The sequence below is a fragment of the Psammomys obesus genome, unplaced genomic scaffold (genome assembly GCF_907164565.1).
Source record: "Psammomys obesus unplaced genomic scaffold, mPsaObe1.curated_primary_1811, whole genome shotgun sequence".
NCBI lineage: Eukaryota > Metazoa > Chordata > Mammalia > Rodentia > Muridae > Psammomys > Psammomys obesus.
In genome coordinates this window covers 19450337-19477443 of record NW_026585894.1, presented here as the reverse complement: position 1 = coordinate 19477443, position 27107 = coordinate 19450337, and the positions used below count along the sequence as shown (strand labels likewise).

The 27107-nt window shown below is 45.8% G+C and overlaps 2 protein-coding genes across 2 annotated transcripts; both read right to left on the bottom strand.

Annotated features, from left to right (window-relative positions):
- Positions 1 to 1809: 1809 nt before the first annotated feature.
- Mpc1l (mitochondrial pyruvate carrier 1 like) lies at positions 1810 to 2186 on the bottom strand. The gene has a single exon (XM_055599666.1). It carries the CDS (start codon positions 2184 to 2186, stop codon positions 1827 to 1829), a length of 360 nt encoding a protein of 119 aa, XP_055455641.1. The 3' UTR covers positions 1810 to 1826.
- Positions 2187 to 4980: 2794 nt separating this feature from the next.
- CUNHXorf38 (chromosome unknown CXorf38 homolog) lies at positions 4981 to 27054 on the bottom strand. Its single transcript, XM_055599530.1, has 7 exons — positions 25167 to 27054; positions 24861 to 24995; positions 18368 to 18487; positions 14503 to 14652; positions 13066 to 13245; positions 8173 to 8336; positions 4981 to 6303 (listed from the first exon to the last, which is right to left on the bottom strand). Exons 1-6 carry the CDS (start codon positions 25380 to 25382, stop codon positions 8187 to 8189), a joined length of 951 nt encoding a protein of 316 aa, XP_055455505.1. The 5' UTR covers positions 25383 to 27054; the 3' UTR covers positions 4981 to 6303; positions 8173 to 8186.
- Between the last annotated feature and the right edge of the window lie 53 nt (positions 27055 to 27107).

The following is a 27107-nucleotide window of genomic DNA, read 5'->3' as shown; positions in this document are numbered from 1 at the left end:
GGGGGTGGGGTAGAGGAAGGACTCAGTTCTCTTTAAGGGGCTGGCCATGGGGAGTTTGAGCATACTCTGGGATGGTCAGCACAGATTGGACTTGGCGTGTCTTTTTGTGGGAGGAAGGGCACTAGGGTGGGAGGGCGAAACTCGGGAAGAATGGGAAACAAGGGTGAGAAGGTGAATTGTGTGCAATTCCCAAATAATCAATAAAAAGATTATGTTGGGAAAAGTTTCTATAGAAACCTGTTGGAGAATACGGTGCTCATATACTATCAAAGTGCCTAGGGTTATTTGTTGATCCATGAGGGGAGAAAACAACCTTTACAATGGAGAAATTGTCAGACAACTCCTTAACCAAGTATCCAGCTTACCACCAATGAGGGAACAAACTGACAGCAGGTGTCTTCCCTGATGATGCATTTAAAGACACAGGAGAACCTGGTGCTCTTGTTTTACAAATACAAAAAGAAATGTGTATAACTGAGTCATGAAAAACCCGCAAATCCAAGTTAAGGACAGTCTGGAGAGCCAATGGGCTGGACTCTTCAATAACATCAACACTACAGAAGACAATGAAATAAAATAAAAAATAAAATAAAATAAAAAACCACCCTAGATTAAAGGAAATTAACCCAAGGAGTAAATCAAAGGTGAATTTTGACTGGCTTTTGAGTTTGTCCTCTCTAACAAGAATGAGAGGAAAGAAAACAAAGACAGCCTTCAAGCTCTAGCATTTAAATATATATTGGATATCAGCTAACCGCGCTGTAATAGACCTGAATATTTATGAGTGGCTGATAGTATTGTGGCTAGGCAGGCAAATATTGTTCAAAAGAGACACAGATGCTAAAATACTTAGGGGTGAAATGGCACACTGGCTTCATATTAGTAAAGACAAAATTCTGTACCTGCTTGAGAAATTGTATTGCCATGGAGTTACAGGCCAGATGAACCAAGTAACTGAAGAAAAATGGCCTGGGTCATCACAACAGGGGGAGGGGGGGGTGAGGAGGACAGGCCCACCTCCAGCAGAGAATTATCAGGGGCTGCTCTGAGCCACTGCTGCTGCAGTGGCTCTCACCCTCCATCTCTGGCTAGTTTTCAACCCTGGGGCAGGGCAGATCAATTACACAAACGGCTATGATTTTCCACTTTAAAGGGTAAATAAAATGCATTGTGATTTGGGCATGTTCACCTAGAACTTTTAAGAACTGACAGAAACCATTCTGAGTCCTTCATCCCATCTCCACGGCAGCTACCATTATTTATTTCTCTTGGGCACCAAGAGACGCTAGACTCTTAATAAGTAGATCAAAATCTAAACGGGGATTTCACTATTATTCATTTAAAGCCACTTCTGAACATCTCCCTCGACAGAAACAACGCCCCCACCCTACCCTCTTTGGTGTAGGGATTTGTCACTACCAAATCTTGAGTCATCTGTGGCATCGAAAACCCTTCTTTGCCCCGGGCACCCAACAGCCTGTTCCCTAGAGGGGTTTGGTTTGGTTTTGTTAGCAAAGCTGGGAGGAGATGGTTTGGTTTTCCTCCTGTCTCCTTGTCTTGTCTAACCCTGAAGTCATTGGAAGAGGGAGACCCACCAACCTGCCCTCCCTACTCTCACCCAGGAAACTCTTTCCCTCCTCCGTTCACCAAACAGGCAAGACTCAACATCAATTTGATACTTTTTTTAATTAACCAAACTGCAGGTTTAAATTGGGTTTGTAAACCAAAGTTTTCCTTGGCTTTTCTTTAGGAGGAGCTATGTCCAGTGCTTGCAAGCTGCAAAGTCTGGCTCAGGCTACCCCTCTCATATTCCCCAGTCATCAAGCTTATTTGTCCAGAGCGTTGCTGGCTTTGGCCGTGGCTCTGGCGCTGTAGCGGTGTTTCAGGTAGCGGCTCCCCTGTAAGCTCTGCACCAAGAAGTTGGTGAAATGGCATGCCAACAGCAGGTAGTTTCGAGGCTGGACCCGGTAGGCAAAGCGCATGAAAGCCATGGAGTAGAAGGTGAGTGCCGTAGTCATGGGGCCACTGATGATGTCGGGAGGTGCTTTCATATCCCTCAAGGCGGCAAGGGGAAGGCCCCAGTTGGCCACAGGACCCCAGAAGTGGGTGCTGGTTATGTAATCCCGGAATTCCTTGGTCTTTATATAGTCTCGGGTTTTCTGAACTAGCACTGCTAGCCCCGCCATGCTAGCCTCAGAGTGCCAACGGCCAAACTGCCAGCCAACAATGAAGCACAGAATGCCAACTTCACAGAAGCTCCTGACGTGGCAACGGCCAGCGCCTTTGTGCTTTGGTGCCTCAGCCGTAAAGCATGCTGGGTCCCACATGCTGCTGCCGCGCTGCCGCCACGCTCAGCTGTCGTGAAACTGTTGGCACATCTGTTCATGGGCGCCAAGGAAAACTTTGGTTTACAAACCCAATTTAAACCTGCAGTTTGGTTAATCAAAAAAGCATCAAATTGATGTTGAGTCTTGCCTGTTTGGTGAACGGAGGAGGGAAAGAGTTTCCTGGGTGAGAGTAGGGAGGGCAGGTTGGTGGGTCTCTCTCTTCCAATGACTTCAGGGTTAGACAAGACAAGGAGACAGGAGGAAAACCAAACCATCTCCTCCCAGCTTTGCTAACAAAACCAAACCAAACCCCTCTAGGGAACAGGCTGTTGGGTGCCCGGGGCAAAGAAAGGTGTTCGATGCCACAGATGACTCAAGATTTGGTAGTGACAAATCCCTACACCAAAGAGGGTAGGGTGGGGGCGTTGTTTCTGTCGAGGGAGATGTTCAGAAGTGGCTTTAAATGAATAATAGTGAAATCCCCGTTTAGATTTTGATCTACTTATTAAGAGTCTAGCGTCTCTTGGTGCCCAAGAGAAATAAATAATGGTAGCTGCCGTGGAGATGGGATGAAGGACTCAGAATGGTTTCTGTCGGTTCTTAAAAGTTCTAGGTGAACATGCCCAAATCACAATGCATTTTATTTACCCTTTAAAGTGGAAAATCACAGCCGTTTGTGTAATTGATCTGCCCTGCCCCAGGGTTGAAAACTAGCCAGAGATGGAGGGTGAGAGCCACTGCAGCAGCAGTGGCTCGGAACAGCCCCTGATAATTCTCTGGGTGCGAATGATATCTTAAAGCAGAGAGCTTGTGAAGAGAGAAGACGGAGATTGTGAGATGAGATTATCATGGCTCTGATAGCTTGTCCTCTGGGGTTTGAGCCACATGTGCCTTGCCTAGGATTCTCTGGATAGAGGAAGGCCCATGTGGTTTCTGGAGGTCCCAGTACACGTATTCAGAAGTGCTGAACCTGCTTCTGCTCGAGTTTGCCAATGCAAAGAAATGAGAAATGCTTCTGAGAGGCTCTGAAGCCATCAGCTCTTGACTTGGACAGGCCCGACAGCGGAATTCCAGGGAAAGCACCAGGAAATCTCATCTTCTGCAGCCTCTAAGCCATCTAAACTTCAGTTCTGTTTGTGGGAAGAGTCCCTCTCACATTCTGAGGGTGGAGGTTCGGGAACAAATTATAGGACAGGATATTAGTTGCCTGTCACAGTGTAACCAGCCGCCCCACAACTGAACAGCTTAAGACAACACACGCTATCTCACAGTTGGTGTGATCTCTGAGGCAGAGCCCGGCCAGAAGATCGATTTCCGGGTTCATGGGTGTTTGTAGGAAGAGTCAGCTCTCTGTTCTCCTGCAGACAGCTCCAGAAGATTGTTGCTGACACAGACAGCTTACTGTTGTTGTGGCTTAAGCACTTTGCCTCATCACTTTGGCTATGCTCAGCAACCAACCCTGGTTCACTGTGGAATAGCAGTAGGGAGGGCTCACTGGGGATCACATCTGGAGGTTTGGAGGAGGTCCCAAACCTACCACACAAAGTTCTGGAAAAAAAAAAAAAAAAAACAACAAAACACCGCCGCCCCTTTCTGATAGTCAGTACAGTGATATAGACTCACCCCGCAAAGAACTGTCACAAAATGTTCAGTTTAGAGAATTCTATGCTCATTACTAACGTGCGTATGTCAGAGCATGGGCCTTGACTATGTTGCAATAATACAAACCAAGTCCTTCAAGTTGCAAAGTGAACTAGGTTCAGATTCTTATTAAAACATTCAAGGATTTTTTTTCACTTTATTGAGTATCACATGGGTAGAAATTAATATTTGAGGCATGTCTCACACAGTGGATCTCATAATTTGAATATATTGTAATAAAGGCCACTGGTGAGTGAAGGGCTTTTCAGCGCAGGTAAGTTTCTAATTAACCTGGTAAAGGGAAAGGAGGTAATCTCTGCTGATAATTCCTTATCAGTACAATTAGAATTTATAGGTCAAAAAGCTTAGAGACTTGATCTAAAAGACTGCACAACTCCACTCTAATTTGATACAGCACTAAGCTCATTTACCTAATTTCTAACATGGCCACCGAGGACAGCTGGCCCTCTGTTACCTAGGAAGTCTTTAAGTTAAGTAACCAATGCTACTTTTTAAGTAACCAATACTTCAATAAAAACCAACTCTTCAAGTTATTAGAGTTAACAATCATCTCGTAATCCTCACAGGCATAATCCTTCCAGACCCTGGGAATGTAAAACCATCTCCAGAGCCCTCCCACGACTTTAGGAAGCCAGCAACCCTCTCCAATTCAGCAGTTTTCCAGAAGTGCTGGTCAACAACTCCCTTAAGTCATTTCCTGATAAAGAAAAGGCTGAAGCTAAGAACCTTGCCTTATCTTTGCAACTATAGTCATTTTTCTTTACAAATTCTTTCAAAACTATCAAGCACTGTGTCCCAGGGAGAGACTGAGTGTAAACCATACTTCTGGATGGAGACAAGGCACTCCACAGGGAGATGAAGGGAGCCTAGGTAGAAGGCATACCCTCTCTGGGCTTCCCTGGTGCTAGGATTTGAAAGCACCCCTGAAGGTGGAGCTACAGAAAGGAGGCAACGGCAAAATCCATGTAATCAGATAACAGAAGGCTTGTAATTTGGTATATGTCGTTCATATGTATTGTTTTAAAGTTAAAAACTGATAAAAATGTCAACGTACATGAGTGCATGTTTATTATAAAGAGATTATACAAAATAGAAAGAGCTAAATTCCTTCTGACCATTCCCCACAGCTCCAACTCCTCTCCCAGACCTAACATACAGCATACAGACTTGGAAAAAAAACAGACCTTTCCAGGCCTGTTATCATACCATACAAAACAGCGCTACAGCATGCTGGGTATTATTAAATACTTCTCTTTTCTATTTGCCTTTGGTAGGGGACTGGGGATCCGACTGAAGGCCTCATACATGCTGGGCAAGCAAGTGCCCCACCATGGAATTCCACCCCACCCTCTCAAACTACTCCTTTAGATGTCTTACAGGCACTTCGTATTCCTGCACTGCAGTCTGGGCACCTTCTCTCGAACAGTTATGTGGCGGAGTGCAGATGTTCTATGCCTTGCTCAGGAGGTCCTCTCTACTAGTGGCTGGGTACGAATGCTGTGGGAAGCGTCTGTTCATACAGACCCTGTGTCCAGATGCGCAGTGCTGCTGAAGAGATGTCTACAGGATGATGCCTCTGGAGAGGCCGCACTTACTTTGGAGCCCTTTTTAAATAAGTGTCTTCTCTTCTGTTTCAGTTCAACGGAATGTTACTAGTGTCAACTTTCCTGAACAATACCTTTGATTTGTCACAGTGGAAGACAAAGGCAGTCAGACAGGATGTCACCGCTCATTACATTTGCATCAACTTCAGTGGCTGGCACAGGCTTGACATTTGGTAAGTGTGTGAAGGACTGGTAAGGACAAATTAGACACAGGTGGAAAATGAAAGGTCCCGATCTCAAACTTGCTACAGTTAGAAGCCGTGTCTTCATGGGTTAGGAAATCAAGACTCCATGTTTTCTAGTTCAGATCTAGACGGGAATAGACATTTCATGACTGTCTTTTTTTTTTTTTTTTTTTTCTTTGACAAAAATAAATGCAAAATTTTGCTTTACTCTTGAAGTCTTCTCAAGGAACTTCACAAATAGAGGAAGAATGAGGACATAAGAGTGAAAAACAAACAGCAATCAGGGAGACTAAATAAGCAAGCTGCAGGCACATTTGCACTGACTGGGTTCTGAAGTCAAAATACATGCCGAATCCAGTCTGTATTGACAACCCGTTCTCCGCAGGGTCCCTCTCGGACAGGCAGGTGGCCAAGTGAGGGAATGAACTCATCTTTGCTGAGCCTTGGCATGGAGTGTTTCTTCCAGGTAGTTTTGGGAATACAGCAACGTCCAGAAGTGACACAAAACAGTCTAGTGCCACAGACCTTGGAAATGAGCAGATGGAGGGAAAGTGAATCTGACTCCCACAAGAACAGAGCATACAATGGTAAGGCTCCTAAACTGTTCAGGAATCGAAAAAGGAAATAGAGGCGTTGTGAATGAATTTATGACTATGTTTAGAGACAGTGATTTGTTTGAGTATCTGTAAGAATGATGAAACTTCAGATTTTACAGAATGAGAGCTGGCTTAGCTAAGGGTGTAACTAGCATTTTCACAAGCAAGCACTCATGGAGCATGAGGCCTAGGGCCTGTACTCAGCACAGGGGGCACACTGCTCAGGAGGCACTGGAACCAAGGGGTGTCTGCTTCATCTTTGGGGGACAGGGAGCTGAGGCCCGACTCCAGGGCCTGCTATAGTAAGCAAATATTCTGCAAACATAGCATACCTCTACCTCTTTATGATTTGCTTTTAGTTTGATAGGGTCTCATTAAGTTGCCCTGGCTGGCCTAGAACTTGGGATCCTCCCATGTCAGCCTTCCAAGTAGTTGAGGTCTACTTGGGTATAAGCTATCTCAACTTTGGTAAGATTTTAACTTCTCATCTGTGCCCCTGTCCCCAGAAAACGGACAACTGACCTTTTCCAGGCATCCCTTCTGGGACAGTGGTCTGGGCCCTTCCCTGCCATTGCTCAGTCAAACTGTTCTCTAGCCTACCACTGAGCAGCCTGGCCATCCCTTCCCTACTGTCCGCGGCTACTCGAGCCCAGAAGCAACAGTTCCACGCTCAGGAGAAATGGTACAAAACAGCCACTTTTCTTTTACCTTCATCGGAAGAAAAAAAATAAATTTGGTCACATATTGAGCCCACTCTTTGGCCCCGTCAGAGTAAAACTTCAAGGCAGAAGCAGGGGGTGCATACAGCTCTGTCAGGGGCAGGTCACTCCACACAGACCTAGTCCTCACCAGCTACAGTTTAGGACCAGGAAACACTCACCTTCGAGACAGGCAAAAACTCCCTGGGTGATAGCAAAAAAACCCAGCAGGAGACTGGTATTTCTGACTACACCTCACACAATTCCGAGTTGGTGAATATGAAGAAAGTATCTCTGAAACACTATGGGAAAGGCCAGGACGACAAAAAAACAAAAACAAAAACAAAAACAAAAACAAAACAAAAAAACAAAAAAGAAAAACAAAAAAACAAAAAAAAAACAACTCATGCGCTTTGGAAACGTTTCCCTTTTGTTCAGAGGATGCCTGACCCGGAGGCCAGGCTGACTTTCACAAAACATGCCTGGATCTTGCCTAGGGACCATGTAAAATAAAAGAGTATTTTTATTCATATTATTTGGGAGGAAAAAAAAAAACCCAACAAAATAGAGCTGCTTATGTTAATCAGCTTTCTAATGTACACCAGCCAAGCATAATTAATGCCACAGCAGGAGCTGGCCCTCCCTGGCAGCACCTGTGGGCAGAATGCTTTCTGGCCAAGTTACAAATGATATACAGGGTCAGCTAACAGCAGACCTTGGCTTCGGGTATATTTGGCTGACATGCTGCAGAGAGTTGAGGCTTCACAGGTATGTGAGTCCTTAACCACCCAATGGGCACTCGGCCAGCTGTCCGGCCTTTTGGAGAGGTTTGGATGTTTTGTTTGTTTCAAGACGGGGGTCTTGCCCTGTAGACCTGACTGGCCTTGGCCTCATAGAGATCCACCTGGATCGGTCTCCCACCCCCGCAGCCCAGATGATGACATTAAAGGTGTACACCACCATAGCCGGCCTTCCTTTGTAATTGTAAGGGAACAGGGAAAAGCAAGGGAGACTGTTGGTTCAATGGGGCTTCCCATAAGAGAGACATCAAAGGGATGAGGTAATTGCATCCCTCTTCAACATCTGGTACCTAAACTCACTTCAAGCCTTCCTTTCAGGGGGTCTGTCTCCCCGCATCCTTTGAAATCGGTTTTTGATGCTGTAGATGAAGGCCGTCTAGCTTCTGCATGTCTTCTGTAAGGTCATTTCTAAGATCGGTGTTGTTTCTCAGGAATCCTCTCACCGCATCCAGTTGATTCGAGAGCTGCAGGAGGAAAAACCCCGGGGTAACTGTTACACTATACGTCTACCATGAGACACAGACCCTGGCTTCTGGCACACCCATCCAAACGTAGGTTAGGTGTGTGAATCAAAAGCAAACACAACCTTTAAAACCAGGCACCCTTGTGCCACATGTGGTGGCTCAAACCTTTGTCCCGGCACGGGGGAGGGCAGAGGCAGGTGAATCTCTGTGAATTCTCTGTCCAGCCTGGTCTACAAAGCGAGGTGAAGGCCAGCCAGAGGTGCATGAGACCTTGTCTCAGACAGACAATACAACCCCCCCCATACACACACACACAGAGGGCGCACTCAGGCAGGTGTGGATTTTCACACCTGTTAAAGTCAACAGTTGGGAGGCTGAGGTAGGAAGATGACAAGTTGTAGGTCTGTACAAATAAATAGATAAAACAAAACAAAAAAGCATTCTCCACTCAAACCATACACCATCCAGTATTGACTAAGTCTGAGACCACATAGGGGGTGTTTGCTTCAAAACTGCAATTTATAGGCAAAGTCTTCACTTAATGCTTTGGAAGTTTTGTGCCTATGCAAGTATTACTGATAGAAGATAAATCTATAAAAGCGGATCAAATGTATACATATCAAAATTCCAAGTCAACAGGGCATGACATTCAAAAAAGTCAACCTTTTAAATCTGCCCTTAGTTAACCCATTTTCTCCTTTATAGGTGACCATAGCCATCTCTTTCTTCCAAAGACATGTCATGTGCTTGTATACATGCATTTTTAAAAATCACAAGAGTGCAAGTAATCTCTTCTGTGGGAGACTAGAAAGAACATTTCATTGTGTTATACACTTTTTTTATCGATTAACTTGGTTCTCTGTCAATTTCACACACTTATGATGCATTCCGACCGCCCTCTCCCCGCCCCACTTCATCCCTCTCATCCTCCAATTCCTCCCTAACTATCCTGCTCCTAGATTCATGACTAGATTTGGGGCCATCTGTGTGAGCATCAGATTGACGCTACCCACAGGAGCTTGCTAAGGTCACAACTGCAGGCAATGACTCTCCCTCTCCCTCTGAATCTACTAGTAGCAAAGAGTTCAATATATTTAATGTTGGGTTTCTGAGACAGGGTTTCTCTGTGTAGCCCTGGCTGTCCTGGAACTCACTCTATAGACTAGGTTTGCCTTAAAACTCAGAGATTTAAAGGTGTGCACCATCACCACCCAGAAATAAATAGACAGACAGACAAGAAAAATAGAAGTGTATATATATTTTGAGTCAGGCTCCTGTTCTTTACCTTAGACTGGCTTTAAACATAAGATCCTCCTGCCTCAAGTCTCATTATTTTGTTAGATATATGTGTATGAGTGTTGTATGAGTGTTGTGTGTGTGTGTGTGTGTGTGTGTGTGTGTATAGTGACTGGAGAAACCAGAGGAGGACATCAGATTCCCCTGAAACTGGAGTTACAAACTGACCGGGAGCCATTTTGTGGGTGCTAGGAAGCAAACCTGGACCCTCTGCAAGTACAGTTAGCACTCTAAGCCATCTTTTCAGCCCCCTAAGCCTGATGTGTAATGGCTGAATGGTATTCCAGTTATGTAGGTCCCATTTTTAACACATTCTAAACCTTTTGTTCGGTCAAGCCGCCATGCGGAATTTACCCTCACACATATGCCACGTCCACGAAGGACATTTCTGTTTGTAGAAATAGAAGGCAGCTTTAACTCTGATTGAGTGGCGTCTGTCCTCATTTTACTGGAGTTAGCCAGAACTCTCATGCATAGAGATTACCCTGGTTTAAATCACCCAACCACGGACATTTTAGCAAGGACAAGGAAGCTCAGAGTAGCACTATGAGAGTGTCTACACTCTTTTCCTAGAATGCCTTCATTGGTTCCCATGCTTGTTACAAAAATGCCAGCATTATATTGATGGTGCTGGGGAAGTGGACCAGGGCCTTAAGCTTGCCTACCACTGGGCTAAATTCTTCACCCCAACAGAACTCTGATGAGGGGATCCAGCATGTTTGTTTATTAGGTGGGGGACTACCAACTCCGCTCAAACTCAAGATTATTTAAACTCTCGTGAGGAATACTAGCACAGCACAGCAGTGGAAAGGCAGCCCTTCGGCTTTGGAGTGAAGGAAGAAGGGACTGGGACACAGCAGGACCAGTGTGACATCTCAGCACGCGTTTAAGTTATAAGACTCCAATAGCCAGGTGGTCGATGCCGAAGATGTGGGAGGAAAAACTAGTGAGGCTGGAGTAGGGATGGACAGGCAGATGCTGAGGGTGACAGGAGGCCTGCTGACTGGTTAGAAAGCAGACAAAGGAGACTGACTTTCAGGTGGAGGTGTTAGGGAGAAGACTGAAAGCCTGCCCTGAGCCCCTACAAAATGCCAGGCTTTGGCTACCTCCCGGAAACAAAACTGTCAAGGGCCCAGGTGGCATGTATTAATAAGCATAGGCTCTTCTAGATTGTGCTTGTTGCCCTGGCCAGACACAGGATTGTCTGCTGTGAGTAGCTCATAGCTCATGCAGATACCACGCCAGCCAGCCAGCCCCTCAGAGCACACCAAGCTCCTTAACCTTGGCTTCCTAGGAGGTGTGAGTCTCTTTGCAGCCCCCAAATGCGTCCTCACCATTCTGCTTAGCTCTTTTTTGCTTAAAGCTTTTACATAGAACCCTCTGTCCTCCTCCACGGCCTGTTTCCAGCTTTCTTTTCTGTTCCACATTGGCTTGAGTGGAAACAGAGTACCAGTTTTTCCCTTCTGTGAAAGCGACAAACACAGACACAATGAACGTGCTTAAAAGGGTTTTCATGGCTTTAGCAGGGTGACTGCTCCAGCTTGAAGGCAAGGCAGATTAAAGGGGAGGCTTTGTCCTGAAGTGTGCTACTAGTGAGACCTTGTCTCCAAAGAGAAAGCACAAAGCCTGGGCTTCATCCTCGGTGCTGTAAAATGCAATCGACTAAAATTCTTAAGAAGGATGATCTAAGGCATTGAAAAGCTAGCACGTGGGAGGCGCAGTCAAGAAGGTGAGGAGCTCCTTGGCTACACAATGAGTTTGAAGGCAACCTGGGCTACAGGAGACTCTGAAAAATAAAAAGTTAAAAAAAATGGGGTGGGGGTGGGGAGAAATGGGAAGCTCAAATGTAAAGGGGAAGAGGAAGTAAACATGAAAACCTGAAAGTTCTGGGAAATCGTGGTCATTTAGGCTTTGTTACTTTAACTAGCTGTAGGAGTTTGGGTGGGACGGTTCCTAACTCCCTTCTACAAATTAATGATGACAATATTACTATGAGCCAGGAGACTTTGAGGGGTGGGTTCAAGAGTCTATTAAGAATACTTTAGCACTGTGTCTGGCACACACTCGTTTAAAAAGGCTTATTAATTTGCTAACGTCAGTTATACGTGTGCTTGCTTGCGTACTGTTCCAAGTAAAGGATGCTAAAGGTATCACTCCTCCAGCCACCTAAGCCCAAACTCCCTTTCACAGTCCACCTGTAGCGACCTCACTACCTGAGATATGAAACAGTCCATGGACTACTGAACAAAAAGGCATGAAAAATGGAAATTTATCTTTTCTACATAGAGACCTGCTGCCCAGAAGACAGGCTAATTAACCTTTTCTCTTGACTCTAACAGGTAAGAAGAACTAGAAATATATAGTTGCCAGGGCCAGGGGTAGCAGACCTGCTGTACATGGGAGGCTGCACTTTTTTTTTTTTTTTTAACCCTTATTACCTGTTAAAATCCACTTCTGACCCTAGTGTTTTCTTGGCTTATAAAGATCTGTTGTTTCCATATGGTTATTAGGGACAAAGGTCCAAACAGCTTGGAGTGGCACAAAAAAAAAAAAAAAATCTTTCAAGACAGTTTCGTCCTACCTTGCCACGGTCCTCCCTAACCATACCGCCTGTGCTTTCCTGACCACTGCCTAGCCCAAACTAATTGGCCTTTCACAATCCTGCTAAGAGCAGCCTTCCTTCCAGGCTAGCTACTGACCTTTTCCTAAATCCTTGAGCTAGAAGCTAGAGCTCAATAGCATCTTTTCCTTTTTCTGGGATGGCGGGGGTGGGGGAAGAGTCCCCTGACAGCAGATAACCATTTAAGCACCTTGTTCTGAATTCTGTTGTAGCTCTTATGGCACTATTTCACTCTGGGGCACATATTGGATTCTCAACTCTTACTAAGTGAAAATGCCCACTGAAACATACAGCCCGTAAGTATTGAAAGAATATGCACTTCTCGAAATCACTTGACTTACAAACCAGAAACCTGGCTCTCCGTGTTTGTCCTGCCTGGAGCTTCATTTCAACAGAACCTCAACCAAGAAGATGTCCCCACCAGATATGTCTGTGGGTAGCCCTGGGAAGGGCATTTTCTTGACTAAGGATTGATGTGGGGAGGCCCAGGTCTAATTCCATGTGGGTGGTGACATCCCTGGGCGGGTGGGGCCTGAATTGTTTTAAAAAGCAGACTGAGTAAGCCAAGGAGAGGAGCAAGCAAGTAAGCATCCTTTCTACCTGGCTTTTGCTTTAGTCCCCACTTCCAGGTTCCTGCCCTGGGGGACGGAACGTGACCTGAACCGTGAGCGAAAAGAATCCCCTTCCTCCCTAGGTTGCTTTCATTTATGGTGTTTATCACAGTAAGAGAAACAGTGTCAAAATGAGCTGCCACTACTGCTGCCGCCGCCGCCACGGTCTTTCTTTCCTTCTCACCCTTCTTCATCCCTTTACCTCTTCAGGCAACACCTCTTCTTCTACTGCTTGAAGGTACATCTCTTGCAGTTTTTCTTTCAGCAATTCCATTTCGATTTCATGGATTTGGTTCACACTCAAGTAACCTCTTATTTCAAGTTCACAGCCATCTCGTTCGTCTTCCTCAGGGATGTGAACAGCCCAGTCAGACGTCAGCAGCTGTCGGGTGACACACAAATACGTCAACAAACTGTTTTTTTGAAGTTCCGGTTTGAAACCGTCTTTTAATTCTTTGATTATTTCCTAGGACACACAATATATTTTTCTCATATTTGCTCCCTACTCCTCCCCAACTTCTTCTGGATTCACCTCACATTAAATGTTCATTTCCTAAGCTGTATTAGTGTTTGTAGTGTTGCAGATGAAATTCAGGCACTAACTATGACAGATAACTAACCAAGCTACACCCTCAGCCACTTGTAGAGCAGTAACCGAGGGCCTATACTTGAGTTCAGGCCTGATGGCCCAAGTTCCATTCCTGGATATCATAAAACGATCTCCATGTATGCTCTGTGGCATGCACACATCTGTGTGTGTGTGTGTGTGTGTGTGTGTGTGTGTGTGTGTACGTACAGTTGTGCATATCCACGTGGGCACACAGGCACACATACACGCAAAATAAATGAGCTACTTTAACAAAAAGAGATTCTACTGGATTGTTCAAAACAGTTATAATACAACACCATTGCCTGAATCGATTTTAACCACACACTAGCATTAAATACTCAGCTCTGCTAATTCCAGATTTTATATCAGCATTGTTTTTCCCCTTTGTTCACATTATAAAACGTGATTTGGGGCTGGGGCTGTAGTTCAGTGACGAAGTGCTTGCCGTGTGTGAGGCCTAGCCCTAGGTTCTAGCCCCAGCAAGCTCTCCTCCACATAGTAAGAGAATAAGATCAAGACTAGGAGTAGAGAGTTGCTGGCCTGGCACTCAGGAGGGCTTGGGTGCGTGCACGATCATCGGCATCGCGCCAATAATAAACAAAGACAATGTAGTTTAAGTTAGCAGCAAATTGGTTTGTCTTCTGTTTGAGACGGGGTCTCACTGTGTAGGCTCAGGCTTCCCAGGAACTTAGTATGTAACAAAGGCTGCTTTTGAAATATCCTTCTGCCTCGGCCTCCCAAGTGCCGGGAATTACATGCACGCCTGTACCCAGCTTTAACATCAAATTTTAAGTGAATGTTTTTGACCCCTCCATTTTGTATACCAGAACCGTTAAATGAAGTTTTAGCTGGGCATGGTGGTGTATACCTATGATCTCAGTACTCATTAAGTAGAAGCAGGAGGATTGCCATAAACACGTTTGCGAACAACCTAGTCTATATATCAAGTTCCAGGCCAGGCAGGGCTAACATCAAGACCTTGTCTCAAAAAACAAACAAACAAACAAAAAAAATCTAGAAAGTCTTTACCTGTTCTATCCTGGAATATACTGCTACAATCTCTGGAATATTCCTGAACTCGTTTAGAAAATTTTGGATCTTCATCTGAAAATCTTGAAGCCATACAGATGATACTTTCATCTCTGAAGAGTGCATTATCTCATTCCGACACTTAATCACCTACAGAAAAAGAGAAGAGCCTTCAAAGGCAGCCTGGTGAGATGGCTCAGCAGGTAAAGGTGCTTGTGGCTAAGCTGGAGAATTGGAACCCAACCCCAGGAACCCACACGGTAGAAGATAAGGTGGAGTGAATGTGAATGAACCACATAGGCTCATATGTCTGCATAGCGGGTCCCCAGCTAGGGAGTTGTTTGGGAAGCATTAGCTGTGTGGCGCCATTGGTGTGGTCAGGCTTTGGTGTGTTCTCTACCTCCTATGTGCAGTTCATGTGCACGCTTGGCTCTTCCTGCTGCCATGCTTTGCTCTACCATCAGATTCTAACCTCTGAAACCGTACGCCCAATTGAAGGCTTGTTTTTATAAGGAGGCTTTGGTCTGCAGCAATAGAAAATGAACTCATACAGAAGACGAAAACCAACTCCTTTGACCTCTTTATGTGCAGAGTGGCAGAGGCCCTCTTCCTCAACAAGTAAATGTAGTAATAATGTAAATAAATGTAATAATAAATTTGACATAATCAACACTTTTTAAAAGCTCTTTAAGTTAACAGGGTTAACTTAAGACCTTGTGGCTCTAAAAAGAAATTAGTCTCGAAAACAACAACAAAAAATTACAAAAAGACTTTACTAAATTACAAAGCTGACTAGTGTAGTCTGGTATCCGGAGGGCAAGGGCTGGACCTTTCATGAGACCACTGTATGACCTGGCATGTACTTAAAATGGCACAGAGGACAATGAAGGCCGCCAGCCCCTACATCAGACCTCTATTTACTTTCTGCCTGCCCAGAGATCATCTGCCAAGCAGTGAGGTCCCTGTGGCTCAGATACGGAAGTGCTTTCAAGGGTCAGGTGCTAGGCTTAGGGAAGCTGGCTTAAATGCAGGTAGGGAGATGAAGGCAGAGGGGACTGACATGACCGGAGAATGGAGGTCCCATCTAAAGCAGTGGCTTTCACGCTACTTGTTGCTTTTGCTACGAAAGCTTTATGAGCCCCATCGTCACCAAGCCGTCTTCAAAGAAGACGGAAATTCGGATTTTAATAACAACGAATTTAAAAATTGTTTTCAAATAACTAGGCAGGAACTAATGAGATGCTTCAGTGGGTAAAAGCACTTGTCACCAAGCCTGACAATCTGAGTTCAATCCCTGGGACAACACACACTGTACAAAACTGACTTTTGAAAGTTGTCCTCTTACAGTCACACATGAGCATACCTATCTATACATGTGTTTACAAACATAACAAATAAACATGGCGATCAGTGGTTAAGAGCACTTGTTGTTCTTGAGAAGAAAAGAAACTGGGTTCAGTTCCTAGTACTCGCATGGCTCACAGCCTTCTGTGACTCCAGCTCTAGGAGATCTGATGCCCTCTTCTGACCTCCTTGGGCACCAGGTATGGCGCACACACATATGTGTACACTCATGCATATGCAATAAATGTAAAAAATATATAATTTTGTAAATTCAGGTAGGATAAATAAAGACTACAAGCCAGGTTTGGGCTACAGAATACTGTCAAAGGGTAAAGAATTATTCAACCCACTGCCACTCAGGTAAGAACCAAGGTAGAGAAATACAAGAAGGGGAGGAGTGATGACTCAGCAGTTAAAGGCACTTGCTATTCTTCTAGAGGTTTGATTTCTAGATCCTACAGGGCAAGTAACATCTCTACCTCCTCTAGTCCAAAGGGATCTGACACCCTTTTCTGGCCTCCATAAGCACTGCGGTACATGAGGCACATCCGGACACACAGACAGGACACCCATACACATTAAAAATAAATAGAGCTCAAAATTAAAAAAAAAAAAAAGTAGACAGTCATGGTGGCATGCATTTGTGATCACAACATTTGGGAGGCCAAGGCAAGAGAATCATGAGTTCAAGGCACACACAGTGACACCTTGCCTCAAAAAGAAGATTAAAAAATGCAAAGAAACTTCCAGCCTTAGCCCTGGAAATCACCCCCCACCCCAATGTCTTTGGTTATGTCAAGTTGACCTAAGCTGGAGTCATTTTGGGAGAGGGAACCTCAGGTGAAAACTACCTCCATTAGATTGGCCCATGGTCTAGTTTCATGCTTGATTTGGGAGGGCCCACCTACTGTGGGTGGCATCACCCCTTCTGTAGCATTCCTCCACAGCCCCTGTATCAGCTTCTGCCCTGGGTTCCCGCCCTGTTTGAATTTCTCCCCTGAGCTCCCTCAGTGATGGACTATGCTGTGAAACTATAAGCTGAAATAAAGCCTTTCCTCCCCAGGTTGCTTTTGGTCAGGGTGTTTTATCACGGCCATAGAAACCCTAACACAGAAACTGGGATCAAGTTCAGAAATATTGCAGCGATAGACTCAACCATTCCCCCCCCCCCCGAGGATTGTGGACGGATTTTGGAACTAGGCTGTTCTGTGGGAATCTGGAAGATAAGCGTACTAAGAGTCGGGGTTGTAGTGTTCCAGAGGGGCATTTAGAAGAGTCCCTTAAAGACTGTATTGGGCTCATTTAATATTTTGCATTACAAATCTGTGGTGTCTGGTTAGCTGAAGCTGAAGAATCTGCCATGATTAACAAGCCTTTCCTCTCCAGGTCCCTTTGGATACAGTGTTTGGATCACAGCAGTAGAAAGGTTTTTGTTTCCTTTTTAAAAAAGTTTTGCATCGTTCCCCTAAATGTCTTAAAACAATTCATCAGAGGAAGGTTCTGGCTTGAGATATAACCAGAACACACACACACACACACACACACACACACACACACACACACACACACTTTCCCGTTACTTTTAGAGATAAGGTCTCTCAGTGAACTTGGAACTTTCTGATTCTACTAGACTAGCTGCCAAACAAGTCCCTGGGATCCTCCTGCCTCTGCCCCTGCCTTCAGTAGTGGGGTTACAGACATGCACTGCCACACCCAGTTTTTACATGGGTGCTTAGAATCCAAAATTAGGTTGTCATGCTTGCATAGCAAGTTCTTTACTGACTTTATCCCCAATACCTCACACTTATTTTTATATAGAAAACTATTTTACTTCTGTTTATGGCAGAGCAGAGAAAAAAAAATCCGAGGTCTATCTACTTAAATGGCCAACAGCACTGTGGTAGTTTGAATGAAAATGGCACCCACAGGCTCATAGGGAGTGGCACTATTAGGAGGAGGTTGGAATAGGCATGAGCTTGTTGGAGGAAGGGTGTCACTGGGGGTGGACTCTGAGGTTTCAGATGCTCAAGCCAGGCCCAGTCTCTTTCTCTCTTCCTGCGGCCTGCAGATCCAGATGTAGAGCTCTCAGCTCCTTCTCCAGCACTGTGTCTGCCTGTTTGCCACCATGCTTCCCACCAGGATGATAACGGACTAAACCTCTATACCTGAAAGCCAGCCCCAATGAAATGCTTTCCTTTATAAGAGTTGTGGGCTCATGGTGTCTCACGATAGCAATAGAACACTGGCTAAGACTAGCACAGTAACAAACTGTCAGGAAACTAACTGCAGAGAACCACAGGGTTAGTGCCTGACTACACTCAGGTTCTTGAACATCACAGAGGGTACACCTGACATGAGGCTTATGGGCCACTTAGTGATGCCAACTCTGAACACAAGTCTTCCTTTGCCACTGTCATTTCCAATGCTGCTACACGACATCCGTGAGGCTGGCGTTTCCTCTAGTCTTCCCAGTATTGACCAGAAGGGCTGGGTGGACAGCCCTCAATCGGACTGTTCTTACCTCTGTGACCTTCTTCCGGTCAACCATGAAATGATCGCAGGAATTGATGAGACTTAGAAGGGCGACTGCATCGCATTCCTCAGGTCCCCGTTTGTCTGCGAGTCCTCGGGGCATGAAGGCCTAGAGTACGGAAGGTACTAGGTCACCTGAGTGTCCGCCAACTCGGGGGGGCTGGAAAGGCAAAGTCTTTCCACATTTCCCGATGGAATATGCCTAATATTCTCTTATCCCCTGAAATTTCAAGCTAGAATCTCATGAGTTTGAGGAGCAAGTGGGGAAAGTCACATTACAGCTCAGCCTCGGCCTCAGCACTAACGAAAGCGCTGCACTATCCCTGTGCAGTATTACATACAGCTGATGTAACTAGCTCGCTCTCTCGTTTTGTTTTGTTTTTGTTTGTGTGTTTGACACAGGGACACTCTCTTTTGGCTGTAAAGATTTATTTATTACGTATACAGTGTTCTACCTGCATGCCTGCACGCCAGAAGAGGGCACCAGATATTGTCATAGATGGTTGTAAATCACCACGTAGCTGTTGGGAATTGAACTCAGGACCTTTGGAAGAGCAGCCAGTGCCCTTAACCTCTTCTCCAGCCCCTGAGACAGGGTCTCTCTCTATAGTCCTGGCTATCCTGGAGCTCACTATGTAGACCAGGGTGGCTTCAAACTCTCTGAGAGCCTTCTACCTCTGCTTCCTGAGTACTGGTATTAAAGACATGTACCACCATGCCCAGCCCTGTCCTTTATGTTCTTCTTCTTCTTTTTTTTCTGAGAGGGTTTCACTATGTATCTTTGGCTGATCTGGAACTTGCTATGTAGACCAGGCTAGCCTTAAACTCAGAGATCCACCTTCTGTCTCCTGAGTGTCTCCTGAGTACACCACCATGACCAGCCTCTGCCCTGTCTTAGAGGTACATATTACAAGGGTAAATACCGTTTTCCTTTGCCTTGGCAAAAATGCAGTGCCTGTGCTATTAGAAAAGACTAGCTGGTTCCTTAGTGACTTGAGAAAATTCTACCCACCACCATAAGAACTAGAAGTGCAACAGAGCCAGTTAAAAACACCTGCGAGGCCACTGCTCTTATGGCCTTAGGCATAGTTACCTAGGCCTCAGTCTCTTTGTCAGTCATTAGGGGTAAGTATTCTCATCTGCACCAAAGGATGGTGTGAGGAGGAAGTGAGTGAACACAGGGAGAGCACTGTGCCTAGCACATGGTATAAAGAGGTCAGCAGCATCAGTGATTATGATGTCAATGGTATGAGGTGAGTAGGCGCCACATAGGGGCCTAGGACTGAGACATCAGACACACTGGAAGGCTTTATGTCTGCCATTAGCAGAATCTTCTAAAATGAACTGCACAAATGCTATGACAGCAGTATTTGAACACATTTTTCTTTCTGAAACATCTGCAAACTTAACACCTGGATGCAACAGCTATACCAGACTAGGAGTCCCAAGGGTACATTTCTGCTAAGGGACTAGAACAGAAGACACATGAAAAAAATTACTCTTAAACAGTTCCAAGCTGACAAAGGATATATAGAGGACCTTGTCTCAAAAAAAAAAATTATATTCACAATGAGAACTCTAAATGAGAGATATAAACACAATCCAGTCAGGAAGGAGCCATGATGTTTTGTACAGGACTAATCATACTGGTATTCCAAAGTCTGGCAGTAAGCAGAGGGGGAAACGGTTAATCAAAGCGATTAAGCTCCGATGGTAGGAGAACCCCACACTTAAGCCTTCCATAACTCAGAAGAATTGTGTGTACAGACTAACACAAGATTGTCAAGAACATTCTTTGTCTATTAGGGATGATACAGAGGTTAACAAAGAGGCTAACTTACCCAGGGAACTGATATAATGAGACCAAAGGAAACAAACAGCTCAATTCAGCTATTGTTGAAGGGAAAACACGGTTATGTGGGGGCCTCAATGCCTTCAAATTAGCCTAGCTTTACCTTCCCCACCATAGAGTGGATTCTATCCAGCATGTTCTTGCTAATAAAAACAACCTGGTTGTGCTGTATTGGTTTTATTTTGATCATCAGCCCCTCTCTTTTGGAAACAGGAACCAACAGGGAAGCTCTATAGCCTCCTTACAGCCCTGTTCACCAGCGTGTTCCACTCAGTAGACACATAGCTATGACAGCCTCTCCCCCACCCTCATGCCCACCCCCAGGTAGCTCTACACCAAGGAGCTGGGGCTGGAGAAATGGACAAGGACGGGCCATGCTGGGCCCCCATCGGTGGGCTCTGCAGCGAATGTGGAGTTTTTCTGAATACTCCCATAAGTATTCTACAAGGAGACAAACCAAAGTCCCACATGAAAGCCCAGACACCTCACTGTGTAGAGAACCAGGCGGGTGGCTGCGACTAGAATATAGGCAGAAGATGGGAGGCTACAGTGGAGAGGAGAAGGGCTCCAAAAACAGTGGGCAGGTGGGAACCCAGGGGACTCCAAGAGGGGACACTAAGGAGGTAGAATGATTCTAGGGACAGGCCGGAGCTAGAACCCTGTGGTGGAGTGTGCTTACACCACATGCACGAAGGCCTGGATCCCTGCCCCAGTGTGGCAAAACGACACCCAGGCATCTAGGGGAGGAGGAAGATTGCTGGAGTTGGAATCGGGTGAGTAAGTCCCACTGTGGAACTAAATGCCCAGTGCTGAGCAGATGAAGCTGAGGGCTCAGGTAAGCCGCTCATGTGTACGCCTGTGGCTCAGAAGAGTGGACGATGCCGAGGTCATCAACAGAGAGGAGGAGAAAGAGATGCCACGGAGGCGGGGGTGTCGAAACACAAAAGTGGCCAGTGGGGAGTGGTGTATGCCTCTGAGAGACAGGAACGATGAAGCTAGGAGCTGTGCCGCATACCTGCAGATCTAGTAGTTGAGACAAGAGGCCAACTGGGCTATATAAAGAGACTAAATAAATCCAGGCTTGGGGGCGTAGCTCACAGTAATAGGAGTGTTTTTCTAGCATGTAAAGGCCTTGGAGGGAAGAGGGAGAAAGCTGGAGAACAGGGGTCACAGGTGCAGTACAGGAGCAGGGGCAGAGGCAGCACGGGTTGCATGAGCTGAAGACAATGTGGGGACAGAGGAATAAACAGACATCAAATCCTCCTTGTGAGGAAGTTCTGCTAACAGAGAACTAAACGAGCTGGGACAGATGGATTTAGAGAAATCCTCTGTCCCCCTAATTTTTATTTTCAAAGTATTTCTCAAGGGGATATATATATAGCTCCACCAAGTAATTGCTATACCCTCTTGAAGTATTTAAGTCACAGGTTTTCCATCAAAAGGTTTTAAGCAACTACCTCTGTGGGCAATTTTAGAGCCTCTCAAACCTTTCCCAAGGAAACCTCATATCCCATAAGCCATCACAGCCCCTGCCCCTAGGCTCTAGCAGCTGTGGAACTCCTACTGCCTTCATAGACGTGCCTATTCTGAGCAATTTGTGTGAATAACCTCCCATCGTATGATATGTGACAGGTTCCTTTCATTAAAGCATTATGTTTTTAAGAAAGATTCATCCCTGCTGTATTTTGTGTATTTCACTCCTTTTTTTTTTTTTTTTTTTTTTTTACAGCAAGATGCTATTCCATCGCCTAGTCTCTGTTTATCCAGGCATTGCCTGGCAGACCACTGGGTTGTTTCTATCTTTTGGCTACTGTTCACAGACCCAGAATGAAACTCTATCTTCTTTTTTATTATAGACATGTATTTTCAGATCTGAGAGTGTTCTGGTAGGAAAGGGAATTGAAATTAGGGGTTCACTCAGGCTAAGCAACACAGTCCTGATTTTACCCCCTTTACCTTATGTGTATACTTGGGAATAGAACTGCTGGGATATAAAGTAATTCTGCTTAATCCTTTGTGCTACCTAGTTGTACATAAATATGACCCAAGCTAAAATCATCTGAAGAGGAAACCAAAATAAAGAAGACACTTCTGTAAGATCCGACTGGAAGCAAGCCTGTAGGGCATTTTCTTCATGACTGATAGCAGAGGACCCAGCCCAGTGTGGGAGGTGCTGCCCCTGGGCTGGTGGTCCTGGGTTCTATAAAAAGCAGGCTAAGTAAGGCATGAAGGGCAAGTCCGTAAGCAGCACCCCTTCATGGCCTCTGCATCAGCTCCTGTCTCCAGGGCCTGCCCTGATTCCCTTCAATAATGAACAGTGATATTGAAGTATAAGCCAAACAGACCCTTTCCTCCCCAAGTTCCCTTTACTCATGGTATTTCAAAAACAGCAACAGTAACCCTAACGAAGACACTTCCTTTTTGAAAAATTAAACAGAAGATAATGGTAAAGCAATCTGTATGGTGATGGGAAAAGGCTGCAGAAGAGTGAACAGCTAAAGATTTAAAGTCCTTGTGCAGATGGGAGGGGATGAGATCCAACACACAAGTGGAGGTACAGGGAAAATGGGAAGTCACTTTTTGGCAGAAAGAGGAGACAAACATATGTGTAGAATTGTAGGTTCAACGAAAAACAACGAAGTCTGTGCTTGGGGTATCCATCAGTTCCATGAGGCATGAGCAAAGCTAGCAGCTGGGATGAATGACAGGGCACGGGAAGAAGAGATTGATGAGGGAAGGCAGAAACAGACAGCTCCAGGAAGGGAAGTCCACAGAGAAGCATTAGGGCTCAGGATAAAGAATGATGTGAAACCAGTGAGTTCTCTTCAGAGATCCTTTTCTTAAGGAGAAGCATATGACGGTGTCACGTGGGCCTGGGTTGAGCCAGACAGGTTCAGAGAAAGAAAACAATAAACATCATTGCAGAGAAGCAGTTATAATGATGGACAGGGTGGCAAAGCCAAGGAGCAAAGGAAGCTACCCGGAACTGAGAGGCACTGGGAGACAAAGGGCAGAACCAAGTGTTTGAGGAAGAATGTGTGGACAGGGTTGTGGTGAGTAGATGCTAAGCCAGGGAACCCAGGAACTGAGATGCTGGACTTAGAGAGGGGGTGCAACCAAGTGGTCTGCGGGTGACCAGCAACCAAGGGAAAGGCTGGCAATAGGAGGTGGCACAGGCTTCAGCAGGGCTGCAAAGCTATGAAAGCTGTATCAGAGACCAAATGGGTCAAAGGCGGTCAATAAAGGGGCAAGGTTTGTTTCTTTCAGGCATCCACACCCCCGCTATAGGTAAAAGTAGAGATTGGTAACGCTATGGTGGCAATGAAAAACAGTGGGTAGTGGTGGTGATGGGTCTGGAGACACAACTCAGTAGTTAAGAGGACTTACTGTTCCTCCAGAGGACTGGAGCTCAGTTCCTCGTGCTGGGAGACTCCTAACCACCTGCTACTCCAGCGCCACTGGATCGAATTCCCTCCTCTGGCCCTTGTGGGCACCAGATGGCAGGTGGCCTACACTTACACATTAATGCCATAAAACCTTCTCCTGGAGCCTTTGAAACAGGGCCTCCCTAATGGAGACTATCTATGTAGACCAGGCTGACCTCAAACTCAAGAAATCTGTCTGCCTCTGCTTCCCAAGTGCTAAGGATTACAGGCAGGCACCACCAGCCCAACCCAATTTAAACTTTCTAATCTTAAAAAAAAAAAAAAAATCAGGAGAAGGGCGTTGTAGCAGTGCTATGGATAATCCTAGGCCCCTGGAAGGCCAAAGCAGGATGGGTAGGAGTTCAGGGTCAGCCTGGGTTACATGAGACCTTGCCTTAATAAACCAGATAAAGACAGGGAGAGAACTGAGGTAGACTGAACATATTACCTGCAGCCCAGGAAATGCTCCCTTCCACCTGCCAATTTTGTGCTTGCCCCTACAATAACTCCCAGGGTCCATTTGTGATAGGAAGCTACTTCTGATCCCTCCCTCCCACTCACTACTGAGCTTCTGGAAAACGTCAGGAAATTGAAACAAATTCTCAATCATCAGCCCAGGCAGTCAAGACACAGTGAAGAAATCTCAAGTCAGGCCTAACAACCCCTACCTCATAACTCACATTTCCACCTTCTAAAAAGAAATACCTTAGCCAGGCATCCTCTTGGCCCTCCACAGACAAAATGAACCTTTTAGGAAGCCTTCCTGAAGGCACACCTTAAAATTAACTTCCATGTCCCTGGGTCTGTGTCTTTCCTCTTCTTCTGAGACAAGGCGTAACACTAACACATGCCCCAAACAGCCCTGCCGCGGCCTCTCCAATGGTGCAATTATAGGCGTGGGCCACTGCACTTGGTTTCACTCTGCATCTTGCCCCAGCATCTCTTACTGGGTCTGTACTATAGCTTCCAAGAATAAGCAAAGCTCAAACGCCTGCAGGAAGCAAGGGCAGAGAAGCTTCTCTTTTACCAAGCTGGGATGGGGTCCACCCTAATAGCTCCTAACCACTAGCCACTAGACGGAGAGAACCAACCAAACCCTTGGTACTTGCAGTTTCTTTAGTCCCCGCTTGCACTCACAAACCACCTTCCGCCCTAGGCCACCACGTGACCCACCTTCTGCTTTCCTTCAGGCTGCAAGTACTTACCTTGGCCACCTCCCAGGCGTCCACGGGCCAGAGGCCAGGCCGGCAATTTCCCCAGTGCACGTCTCCATTTCTGTTGATGTGATGCCTCAAGATCTCGCGTTTCCACTCGGTGCACGCTTGACAGTGAGGCTGAAACTACAGGGGGCGGGGGCCAGGAGGGAGCCGGATAGGCGGGGCAGCGAAATAGGAACACCCTTGGGAGTGGTAAACAGCCCCGCCCCACGAAGGAAAAACCCAGAGGGCCCAAGGAATTGGGGACGGGCTGGGGAAAGGTGCCCAACCCAAGTTCCGCACCAGTTAGCTCACCTGGCGAGCGCGCGGGCTGCACCGGGAGCCGCCACGGCAGGTGGCGTGGGGACCAAGGCCGGGGACCGCGGCGAGCAGTCCGCGATGGAAGGAGAGTACTTCGCGGCCGACGAACCCCTGTAGGCTGCTGCGTAGCAGCAGCAGACAGTGTCCTGCCTTCACCCAGTTTTTGTACTCAGTGCAATTAAGGCGCGCTGCCAGCTCCGACAGCACCATGTCTCACTCTGAGGCGGTGGAAGGCAGGGCCGGCGGCGTTACGCACGCGCAGGACCCTGGGAAGCTTCCCCGGAGCAAGCGCCTGAGTGGCTCCTAGGCTTAGCGTCACTGGGCACTGCACACGTCACGGATGCTAGAGGAGGGCAAGTCTTTCACATCCGGGGAGCCGCAGCTCCACCCCTCCCCCGCCCCCCTTAAAAAGAACTCCTCCGGTTTGTGAACTTGAAGCAGTCTCTCCGATGGAAGCCTGTAAGCCTTAATTTTCATTTCCCAAATACCCTGTCAACCCTCTTAACCAACTTGATTCCTTCTTGATGTACTGAGGACTCCGTTCTTTAATTTATTGTAAAGATGGAGGTGTGCTGAAGGCACGTTTCTTGGATGACACATGTCCCTTGTATTACGCAATTCTACAAAGTTAATTCATTCCTAAACCCACAAAATAACCACAGCAAATCGGGGACATCGATAGAATATGCCCGCCCTCTGCCTGAAGCGTGGGCCTATTGCGTTGTGTGACGCCAGGGCCAGAAACTATTTTCTGGATTTGGAGGGAGGGCTGGCTGCAAGGCCACAAGATGAAGCCTCCAGAAAAGGGTACACCATGGTTATTTCAGCTGCACAGGACACTTATATTTGCTGCAGAGACCAGAATGCGTTAGATTGTCAAAGGCAAGTGATGCCTTTAATTGGTTTTTTGAACTTGGATAACATGTTGAAGAGATGTATAATCAAAAGACCCTGAAAAGAACGCTATAAACACGAAGCCTTTCCCAAGACTGCATGGTTCACAGCATAGGCAATGTTAGGTGCACCATCTCTGTGTTCATTGCCAATTCATTGTGTTTTGATATTGGCTGATCCTACTTTTAATCCTAAGAAGTTACTTCTTTGTGGCTCTGTTTATCACCCGTAAGAGGGGGTTATTAATACTTACCTCACAATGTGGTGAGGGCCATGTATACACAAGGAAACACTTAGAATGGTGACTGACATAAAGTAAGCGTTCAGTAAATGCTAGCTCTTACTTTTGTATCGACCTAAATATGCTTTTTCATCCACCAGTTACATTATTGGACATTTTTCAAATCACTGGCCAGTTGAAAGTGGGTTCTATCTGGTGATTTCGAGACTCAAAGTATAGAGCAAGCAGGCTCTCTTAATTTTGTGTTTGTGAGCACAATATTGGACCCATCGAAAGTGAATCCAAATACGCCACTCCCATCATACCACATGAAAATTTCCAGAAAACCCAATGAAATCTACATTGATATTTTCCCTTTTCTGTCTTGTTATCATAAGTTCTCTTAAACATTTCTGTAAGTATAAATTTTGTATCAAGAATACTTGAAAGTGGGGGCTTGGTAGGGATTGGACATGCCTGTCTTCCCAATACTCCTACGTAGATCACTTGGACCTAAGAGGTTTTAGGCCAGCCTGGGCAACATGGAAAGACCCTGTCTTGTTTTTTGAAAGAAGAAAAAAAAATGTAATTGGTATTTCTTTTGAAGGGGAAAAAAAAAAAACACATGGCAGAAAAAAAGTGTTATTAATAACTGGCCATACTTTGATGAACTTCTCGCTTTGCTCCTGACTCTAAAAGTCCTTCTATACATTTTGAAATAACACTTCTGCAGATGTAAAAGGGAAAAGGGTGAATTAGTACTGACGTCTTCTTTCAAGGTTAAACTAATACTAAGCCAAGACTATAACCCAAAACATCTT

Coding starts and splice junctions, on each gene's coding strand:
- Mpc1l (XM_055599666.1), bottom strand. CDS start 2,186: ATGGCGGGGCTAGCAGTGCTAGTTCAGAAAACCCGAGACTATATAAAG.
- CUNHXorf38 (XM_055599530.1), bottom strand. CDS start 25,382: ATGGTGCTGTCGGAGCTGGCAGCGCGCCTTAATTGCACTGAGTACAAA. Junction 18,488..24,860: donor ACGCCTGGGAGGTGGCCAAG/GTAAGTACTTGC, acceptor TCCGTACTCTAG/GCCTTCATGCCCCGAGGACT. Junction 8,337..13,065: donor AAGAGGTGTTGCCTGAAGAG/GTAAAGGGATGA, acceptor TTCCTCCTGCAG/CTCTCGAATCAACTGGATGC.